This window comes from Podarcis muralis, chromosome 2 (genome assembly GCF_964188315.1).
Source record: "Podarcis muralis chromosome 2, rPodMur119.hap1.1, whole genome shotgun sequence".
Classification (NCBI taxonomy): domain Eukaryota; kingdom Metazoa; phylum Chordata; class Lepidosauria; order Squamata; family Lacertidae; genus Podarcis; species Podarcis muralis.
In genome coordinates this window covers 8,317,760-8,327,802 of record NC_135656.1, presented here as the reverse complement: position 1 = coordinate 8,327,802, position 10,043 = coordinate 8,317,760, and the positions used below count along the sequence as shown (strand labels likewise).

Below are 10,043 nucleotides of genomic sequence, written 5' to 3'. Positions count from 1 at the left end.
TCCATGCAAATCGTGCCCTGCATGATCTTCCTGCTGTAGGACAGAATGTAAATTTCCAAACGCCTAGAAGGAAGGCAAACAAAAGCCAACGCGCTTTCAACGTGGGATAAATGAGAATGTGCACGCTCCCAAGGTCTGTTGCATGTTGCATCGAAACACAACTTCCAAGGTGAACGGTCCTCGCACAACAACCATAACGTGCGTGAGGCAGCGCAGCACAGCAACAATGCAGCGGACCACAGCATTGCTGAATGCAAAGCAGAGCGCACACACACACACACACACACACACACACACACAGGGCAACGGATAAGCCATCCAAGGGCCAGTTAACATGTGTATGTAAAGGAGCACAATCGTCAAGGATGTTCAATGTGGTGAAATCCCAGGGAAGCTGCAGAATTTATCGAGTGACTATAATGCAATGCAAGATGGCCCAACTCAGGAAAACTACAACACGTATCCCTTGGTTTGCTTTTTATTAAGAGAGAGATGAAGAAACTGTCAGGAGTGCATGCAGGAGCCAGGCCCTGTGACCAGTAGGGCTTTGCAGGACTGGGGCCTTCCTAGGTTTGTTCTGGAGAGGCAAGGCGTGGCCTCACAGGTGAGGCCGCTTGGTAACTCATTGCACCTGGTGGCAAGAGCTGGGAAGGGATATCTCCCTTCAGCATCTCCCTTCAGCTCTTTGCCACAGCAACACGTTTCCTGCCTTGCTGCATTTGGCTTCTTGCTTCCTGATCCTCGGACCTTGGCTTCTTGACTCCTTGCTTCTTGACCCTTGGACCCTTGACTTCATGACTCCTTGCTTCTTGACCCTTGGACCTTTGACTTTGTGACTCCTTGCTTCTCCACCCTCGGACCCTTGACTTGGTGGCTCCCTGCTTCCTGACCCTCGGACCCCTGGCTGCTGGACTCTCGTTCCTCCTCCCACCCCACCATCTTGCCCCCGGTCCCAACGTCCTCAGCCAGGATTTCAATTGCCCGTAGACCAGACCGTGACAGGAACCCTGTGAATGGATTGGCTGTAAACAGGTGCTGCCCTGTTGTAGAGGCTGGGCCCAGGGAAGAGGAGCACCCCTGCCCCCAAAATAAGGATAGACAGACAGATAGATTTCAGACTGCTGGAACCATTAGGGGCAGGCTCTTTCACCTGCCTTGCACCATCCTCTTGCCTGAGACCCTGAGATGGAGGAGCTTCTGCCTAGACTAGGGCCCTTCAGGATTTAACCTCCTTCTGTCCGGCCTGTAAGACAGAGCTATTCTACCTGGCCTTTACTTTGAATTCAGCCTGATCTCTTATTTTCCTTCTCTTCCCTCCCCCTCCCCTTTATGAAGATCACCCGCTCCGAGACCCCACAGCTAATTCTCCCCTGGCCTCCTCGCTGGCCCAAGTAGGACCAATTCAGCCAGCTAGCCCTGGGGATTAAAGGTAAAGGTACCCCTGCCCGTACGGGCCAGTCTTGACAGACTCTGGGGTTGTGCGCCCATCTCACTCAAGAGGCCGAGGGCCAGCGCTGTCCGGAGACACTTCCGGGTCACGTGGCCAGCGTGACAAAGCTGCATCTGGCGAGCCAGCGCAGCACACGGAAACGCCGTTTACCTTCCCGCCAGTAAGCGGTCCCTATTTATCTACTTGCACCCGGGGGTGCTTTCGAACTGCTAGGTTGGCAGGCGCTGGGACCGAGCAACGGGAGCGCACCCCGCCGCGGGGATTCGAACCGCCGACCTTTCGATCAGCAAGCCCTAGGCGCTGAGGCTTTTACCCACAGCGCCACCCGCGCCCCAGTCCTGGGGATTATCCACTGCTTATTTCCCCTAAATTGATTTTTGATTTGTATGCTGCTTTTATAATTGTTTTAAATTTGTTGTTAGCCGCCCTGAGCCCAGTTTTTGAACCGGGAAGGGCGGGTTATAAATAAAATTAATTATTATTATTAATTATTATTATTATTTATTATTAGCAGAGGAGAAACTGCTGGAAGTCTCCACAGGAACCATATTTACTCTTGCTCTGAACATTTTATCTTTGCATGGGGAATGTCCTTTGCCTTTCCGGCACACAGATGCATTTTGTCCCCCCCTCTTTAGGAAGCGTTCAGATCTTTTTTCATTGGTTGGTATTGGCGTTTGCGTGTCATTTCTTTGCGAGCTGCCTTGTGGGACATTTTTGGGCTGACATTTTTGGGTGGCATATAAATAAATAGTAATGTAACTTAACAGTTAAATCCAGATTCAAATAGGTAGCCGTGTTGGTCTGCCGTAGTCAAAATAAATTAAAACAATTCTTTAACAAGATAGTTAAAAAGACTCTTCTTAAATCCAGTTACAATCCACGCGGACACAGGAAGCTGTCAAGATTCCATCACACCCATGGGTCAATCTAGTCGAATATTTTTTTACTCTGACTGGCAGGACCTGGAGACACGAGGGATTAAATCTCAGATTCTGCGTGGAGGGCAGACGCTCTGTCACTGAGCTATGGTCTTTCCGTAAAAGACTGAATGCCTGAAGATCTCCTAAATGGTTATAATGCAATAGCTCCTATTGTCCAAAGGACATAATTTTAACCACTGGGGCGCACTAGAGCATGATTATGGAGCATCGGGTTTGAAGAGAATAAATTATCCTTTGGACACACTAATGTCACCTGTAAGTTACCAGATTGTTGTAACCTATGCTGCCTATTTATGCTCTCTAGTTTCACCCTTAAGTCACCCAGAAGTGTCCTGCTTGTTGTTGTTGTTGTTGTTGTTTAGTCATGTCCAACTCTTCGTGACCCCATGGACCAGAGCACGCCAGGCACTTCTCTCTTCCACTGCCTCCCGCAGTTTGGTCAACCTCATGCTGGTAGCTTTGAGAACACTATCCAACCATCTCGTCCTCTGTCGTCCCCTTCTCCTTGTGCTTCCATCTTTCCCAACATCAGGGTCTTTTCCAGGGAGTCTTCTCTTCTCATGAGGTGGCCAAAGTCTTGGAGCCTCAGCTTCAGGATCTGTCCTTCCAGTGAGCGCTCAGGGCTGATTTCCTTCAGAATGGAGAGGTTTGATCTTCTTGCAGTCCATGGGACTCTCAAGAGTCTCCTCCAGCACCATAATTCAAAAGCATCAATTCTTCGGCGATTAGCCTTCTTTATGGTCCAGCTCTCACTTCCATACATCACTACTGGGAAAACCTTAGCTTTAACTATACGGACCTTTGTTGGCAAGGTGATGTCTTTACTTTTTAAGATGCTGTCTAGGTTTGTCAGTGTCCTGCTTACTCCACCCTTTCTCCCATGCTGCCCCCCATGCTTGCAGCCCTTTCCCAGAACCCTGCTCTCCCTCTTCCGCTTCCTTCTAACCCCTCTGAAAACCTGCCTTTAGCAGAGGCCTTTGCCTTAACTCCTTAACTGCCACTCCGGCTCGAAGGAAGCCCATGTGGGCCGTTGCATTTGCTCACATTCGGCTCTCCTTGTTCCCTTTCCCCCCCCCTCTTCCGTGTCAACACTTTTGACTGTAAGATCCTGGGGGGAAGAGAACTGTCTTCTTCATAGCCTTCCTGGGAACATCTTGCTCCATAAAGCAGGCACACTGAGAGCACTCTGGCAAGGAAGATGCTCACCGTAACGGTGATGATTCTCCTCCACACCCAACCCACCCTCGTCATGCGTCTCTGTATTTGTGGATCACTCCCTTCCTCACGCCATGGTGTTGCTGAACAGGTTCATCTGCCATCAACTGCCTCCTCCCACACCAACCTCTCTGCCTCCCTCCAGGCTGGTGATGATGCCTAGAAAAGCCGCCCCCTCTATATTTGCCACCTCCTGCTCCTCCCAAGTTCCTCCCCAGACCTGCAGTTTTTCCTAGCCCACTTTACCTAACTCTCCACTCTCTACCTGCCACACACTGCCCTTTCCCATTTACTTGTCAAACCCTCCACGGCTCCCTTGACCAACTGCATTCTTTCTGCAGCTCCCCTGTGGGGCTCAGGAGCCCAGTCAGGTCCCCCCTTGCCCTTTCTCAAACACCCTCCCTTGTGGAGTGTTCCCTCAGCCTCTTCTGCCCTCTCCTTGGGAGTCCTCTGGGCAGCTGCTACTGCCGCCCCAGTAATAGTAATTTATTATTTGTACTCCGCCCATCTAGCTGGGTTTCCCCAGCCACTCTGGGCGGCTTCCAACAAAGATTAAAAATACATTAAAATGTCACACATTAAAAACTTCCCTGAACAGGGCTGCCTTCAGATGTCTTCTAAATGTCAGGTAGTTGTTTATCTCTTGGACATCTGATGGGAGGGCGTTCCACAGGGCAGGCGCCACTACTGAGAAGGCCCTCTGCCTGGTTCCCTGTAGCTTTGCTTCTCACAGTGAGGGAACCGCCAGAAGGCCCTCGGCGCTGGACCTCAGTGTCCGAGCTGAACGATGGGGGCGGAGACACTCCTTCAGGTATACTGGACCGAGGCCGTTTAGGGCTTTAAAGGTCAACACCAACACTTTGAATTGTGCTCAGAAACGTCCTGGGAGCCAATGTAGGTCTTTCAGGACCAATGTTATGTGGTCCCGGCGGCCGCTCCCAGTCACCAGTCTAGCTGCCGCATTCTGGATTACTTGTAGTTTCCGGGTCACCTTCAAAGGTTGCCCCATGTAGAGCGCATTGCATTGGTCTTGTCTGTCCATACTCCATTCCCAACAGCAAGGGCTGGTGGACCAGCTGGCTGGGCTCCCTCACCCACTTGTTTGCTTGTATGTAATGTAATCTATGGTATATTTTGGAAATTTGTTTGCCTATGCATTTGGGGCACCTCTTAAGATACCGTAACCAAATTTGGCAGGATGGTTCCAGAAAGAGAAGAGGTGGTTTCCATTTCTGTTTGGATACAATTGGACACCATTTTGAATCAAGATGGCAGAATGAACTATCAAAGTGCACTGATTTTTTGGTTTCTTAGAATTCCCAAGCAACGACAGGTGCAAGGCTGCTAGTAATAAATAAAATACATTTTTAAATGCTTACACAAGCACACATGCATGCAAAGCGCCATTCGCACCCTGTCTCCCCATCCCCGCTTGCGAGCATCCATGTCCCAGGACTGCAATGAGGGAGTGCCATGAATGGAGGAAAGCTGGGACAGAAATGTAATAATAAATACATAGCAGGTATCTGTATCCCAGGGACGCGGGTGGCGCTGTGGGTAAAACCTCAGCGCCTAGGACTTGCCAATCGCATGGTCGGCAGTTCGAATCCCCACGGCGGGATGAGCTCCCGTCGTTCGGTCCCAGCTCCTGCCCACCTAGCAGTTCGAAAGCACCTCCGGGTGCAAGTAGATAAATAGGGACCGATTTCTAGCGGGAAGGTAAACGGCATTTCCGTGTGCTGCGCTGGTGCCGGCTCGCCAGAGCAGCTTCGTCACGCTGGCCACGTGACCCGGAAGTGTCTTCGGACAGCACTGGCTCCCGGCCTCTTAAGCGAGATGGGCGCGCAACACTAGAGTCGGACACGACTGGCCCGTACGGGCAGGGGTACCTTTACCTTATCTGTATCCCAGGTCCCTCACTGAGCTCTCCCTGGACTCAGCTCTAAATCCATGTCCCTGTGCTGAGATTTGCATTACGAGATTCAAGCTTAGCCAAAATACTTAATTAAGGCGGCGATTTTATACACACCTACTATATCTGGGAACTCGGTGGAACTGAGGACAGGGTTGTAAACAGCAAATTTCTGCGATCTCAGAAATAGCAGGAAATGTTTGTTCTGGTTAAGTCCTACACTGCAATCCTAAACTCCTTTACCCCAAACTATTCCTGCTGAGTTCAGTGGAACGTTGCCCTAGTGCGTTTAGGATTGCAACCTTAGCTGCAAATAACGTGCCTCATTGACAGCTGCCCAAATGCTTTGGATAAATAAGAAGGAACACATTTCAATGGGACTTAAACCAGGCATGGAATTCGGTGCAGGGGGGCTCAGCTGGGCCTAAACTACCTCATTATTTCTATATTGGGGTCTTGATACTTAACCTTTTACAGGACTCTCCATATGTTTTGGACTGTAATTTCCCCCCATCCCTGGGCACTGGCCATGCTGGCTGCAGCTGAAGGAAGCTGCAAGCCAGCAACATCTGGACGGCAACATGTTGGCTACCCCTGGGCAAACAGAAAACAATAGAAATAGTTAGAAAATGAACCATCGGTTTAGAGACACACCCAGCCCCATTTACAGCAGGTTCCATAATTCCTCTGTTTTTTAAAAGAATACATTATTGGGGGGCTGTGTATTTAATGTCAAGTGTTTGATGGGCTGTGAGAAACAATAATTGTACATGCCTGGTGTCATCTGTGGGAGCCCAGAATTATTGAGTTAAATTGCACCCCGGACTTAAAGCAGGTTTCTCTGGATTACCAAAACCTCTACTCTAACAGAGAAGACAGCTGTCATTCGTTTTTTGTCATGTGATTGGGAGAGCAATTCAGCCTTGTAACGGATGCTGACATTGTTTTGGGAAGGATCCTTGTCAAATTTTGAATCTGACACGCTTGCCAAACTTCATGTTTCAGCTCTAAAGCAGGTGAGGCTGAGGATGGGATGCCATATGCCTCTCTTTCGGCACCCACCCAGAACCCCCAAATAAAAGTCCCTTTGTTCTTAAACACCACACCCTGAGCTCCATATGCATAGTGAGGCATATATGGAGCTTTGGCAGGTGGAGGCAAATTCCTATTCCGGTAGCTCAGTAGAACTGGAATCCTACACACAGGATTGGCCAAGGTGCAAACTGGGTCAGGGCGCAAATATTGCGAGCTTCCTTCCTCCTGGGGAAGGGAAAGGTACGTTGCTGGTTTCTAGTGCGGGTTTTCCGCGGATTCCAACCATCTCTCCAAACGGTCGAATTTCGAGATGTGATTTTATCAGCCAGATGGATATAGCAAGCCGCTTTTCTTAATAAAATAAAATAAAATAAAAATGTAACATAAAATAAAATGGCTTCTTTCGCTCCCCCACCCCGAAACCCCTCCCCTGCCTCTATCTAGGAATCTCTCAGATGTGTCTGGATGGGGGGAAAGGGGAGGAGGATGTCTGCCCGGGCACTTTTCACATTTCCCGGGGACTCATTTTTCTCCCCCCTCCACGTGGTCGAGGTCGGTGGCGCAGCGGTTACGCACCAGCCCCTCGGTTTGGGGCCGCCGCCGGCCCGCCTCTGAGCCCCGGAGTCCCCTCCCCGCGCAGGCAGACATCCATCCAGCCACCCGCTCCGCGCTCTCGCTCGCTCTCCTCCCGAAATGTTTTATTTAACATGCTGTACCGGAAGGAGAAGCCATATTCCCCAGCCCTGAGCCGCTGCCGCCGCTGCCACCGTTGCCATCCGGGCTGCCGCGCGCCCCAGCCCCCGGACCTCGGGGGCGGCTGCAGGAGGCTGCGTAGGGGCCGCTGGCAACCCCGCGCGGTGGGGGGCGCCCGGGGACGAAGCCCTGTTGCATGCCGGGGGGCGGCCGTATAAAGAGCCGCGGCTTCGCCAGGGGCCGCCGCAGAACCGGAGCCGCGCGCCCCGCGCCGACACCCGATCCAGGCGAGCCAAGCTTGGGGCCGAACGCCGCCCGCCTGCCTGCCTTCCTGCGGGAGATCGGCTCGAGCGGAGCCGGGATGCGGCTTCTCCAGGCCCGCTGGCGCGGCTGCGGCTGCAGGAGGGAGCGGACATGCCCGTAGCTCTGCAGACAAAAGAGCCGCCTGCGATTGCAGCTGCCCAGCCGGCCCCCCGAGGGGAGGAGGCGGCGGCGGACAAGGGCCTGGCGGCGGCTAGGCGCGCTCCACGTCCCGGAGAGTAAGAGGCGCCTCGTCCGCGCCCGGCAGCAGCGGAAGAGCCGAGAGGAGAAGGAGCGATCGCGGCGCGCTGGCTGCCGGAGCCTCGGCCGCCTCCACCCACCCGGCCCCCGTTCCGCGCTCCTCTGCGGAGCCGCTCGCAGGCCCCGGACGCCGGGAAAGCGTTCCTCTCGCGCTGCCAGCCATGGCCCCCGGGAAACCGGACGCGGGCTGTCCGAGAGGGGTCCGAGAGGGACCTACGGAGCGCGCCGCGTCCTAGGGGAAGCAGACCCGCCCCGGGAGGGAGCGGAGCGCGCCTCTCGCCAACCGCGGCCGCCTTTGCGCCTTCGCCCCAGCGCATCCCCTGCGCCTCTGGCCAGGCCCACCCGTCGTACCCCTCTTCACCCCCCTGCCCTTATCCCACCCCAGACCCCCAGCAATAGACCCCCCCCCGTCCCAGGATTAACCCCCTCGCCATCCCCCCTCCGGAAGGCCTTTCTTCTCCTCGCCCCCGGCTGCGCCCCTCCGTTCCTTCCCTGCGCCCCGTCACCCCGGGTACCCTGCACACACCTGTAAACGCGCAGCCTTCCTTTCTCCCAGCGCCGGCGCCTTTTGTGCCCAAGATGTGGGTCCCGAGGCTGGCCCCCCGCTCGCCCCTCTGCGGCCCCCGGGGCTCCCCATTGCCGCTCCTCTCCTCCGCTTCTTCCCCGGCCCCCGGTGCGGGGCAGGGCCACAGCTAGGCGCCCTTGGCCCCATACCCTTCTCGTCCCCCCGCCCCCTCCTGCCGCCCCCCAAGAAAGCTAAACGCTGTCGCCGCCGCCGTCGTCGTTGCTGCTGCTGCCGCCGCCACCGGGGGAGGTAAATGATGTTCAAGTACCGGATCCGCATGTTCTTCAACGAGCTGAAGCTGCTGGTGTTGATGCGGCGGGGCCGCCCGGAGCCCGAGCCGGGAGCCGGGGGAAGCCGCGGGGCGCTGGGCGGCAGCGGCTGCGGCTGGCCCCCCTTCGCCGACTGCTCGGCCCGGCAGGACGATGAGGCCGAATACTACGGCGGCGGAGGCGCCGAGACCCGGCCGCGGAGCCTGGCCCTGGAGGAGAAGGACCCCCGACCCCAACCCCCCGGGCAACAGCCCGGCCAGCAGCCCGCGGCCGGCGGGGCGGGGGGAGCTTTGGACTCGGTGTCGCTTAGCAGCAGCTTGGATAGTGGCATGAGGACCCCCCAGTGCCGGATTTGCTTCCAGGGACCAGAGCAGGTCAGTGGGGCAGAAGTGCCGCGAGGGGGGGGGGGGTTGCAGCCGGCTGAGTGTGGGGTGCAGCTGGATATGGGGAAGACCCCCCTGCCCCTGGCACCATGGCCTAGTGGTGGGGGTGCCCAGGGGGTGCCAGGGGATCTGGGTACCAGAGAGGAGGGAGAGCAAACCCAGGTATAGCCCAGGGACCGGGAGCCTGGGGCCTGCCAGATCTCTTGAGTCCAACAGCATCAGAGAGGCCACAGGTTCTCCACCTCAGGTGTGGCCTCTTATTGCTTACCTGGCCTTTAAAAACAGGGGCATGGTTTCAGATGATCTGGGCGCAAATGAAAAACACGCACACACACTTATACAAGGCCAAGGTGGGCCAAGGGTGTCGGTTGGCACCTCATCAATGAAGTTCCCAAAGTGTGGACCAGGTTCTTCACTTATGAAGTGGCTGTCAAGGCTGCAGATGATCTGGGTATGAGAGGCACTGACCCAGGGGAGGAGGATGGTCTGGCCAGTGGGTGGGCCAGGCCATTGACTTGTGACTTAGCTTCCAGGATGCCAGGTGATTTGATATATAGGAGCACAGACTGGGCTGTGTGCTGTGAGGTTCACATGGGAGAGACTTAGTGATGCTACAGTAACGTTGGCCAAGTTGGTGGCATTACAGTGGTACCTTGGGTTACAGACGCTTCAGGTTACAGACTCCACTAACCCAGAAATAGTACCTCAGGTTAAGAACTTTGCTTCAGGATGAGAACAAAAATCGTGCGACGGTGGCGGGAGGCCCCATTGGCTAAAGTGGTACCTCAGGTTAAGAACAGTTTCAGGTTAAGAACGGACCTCCAGAACAAATTATGTTCTTAACCCGAGGTATCACTGTACACCCTTTTAGGAAATGTTGTACACCAGGAAGGGGGACCAGATGTTAGTGGAATCCAGCTTCCATCCACCCCAGATTATTGGAGTTGTAGTGCAACAACATCTGGAAGACCATAGCTTCCCTTTGCTTGTTGTATACCCAGGTGACTATGGTTCTT

At 54.5% G+C, this 10,043-nt stretch overlaps 2 protein-coding genes across 2 annotated transcripts in view; one reads left to right on the top strand and one right to left on the bottom strand.

Moving 5' to 3' along the window:
• Window positions 1–1,961: 1,961 nt before the first annotated feature.
• LOC144327091 (uncharacterized) lies at window positions 1,962–8,127 on the bottom strand. Its single transcript, XM_077925305.1, has 2 exons — window positions 7,273–8,127; window positions 1,962–6,115 (listed from the first exon to the last, which is right to left on the bottom strand). Exons 1-2 carry the CDS (start codon window positions 8,125–8,127, stop codon window positions 6,110–6,112), a joined length of 861 nt encoding a protein of 286 aa, XP_077781431.1. The 3' UTR covers window positions 1,962–6,109.
• Window positions 7,545–10,043, top strand: part of MARCHF9 (membrane associated ring-CH-type finger 9) — a 49,050-nt gene continuing 46,551 nt past the window's right edge. Inside the window, exon 1 of the mRNA XM_028721510.2 lies at window positions 7,545–9,018. Within this exon, the coding sequence (XP_028577343.2) occupies window positions 8,629–9,018 (390 nt within the window). The 5' untranslated portion in view covers window positions 7,545–8,628. The remainder of the gene's footprint in view (window positions 9,019–10,043) is intronic.

Bases quoted from the DNA above. Each gene is read 5' to 3' on its own strand.
- LOC144327091 (XM_077925305.1), bottom strand. From the start codon at position 8,127: ATGCGCTGGGGCGAAGGCGCAAAGGCGGCCGCGGTTGGCGAGAGGCGC.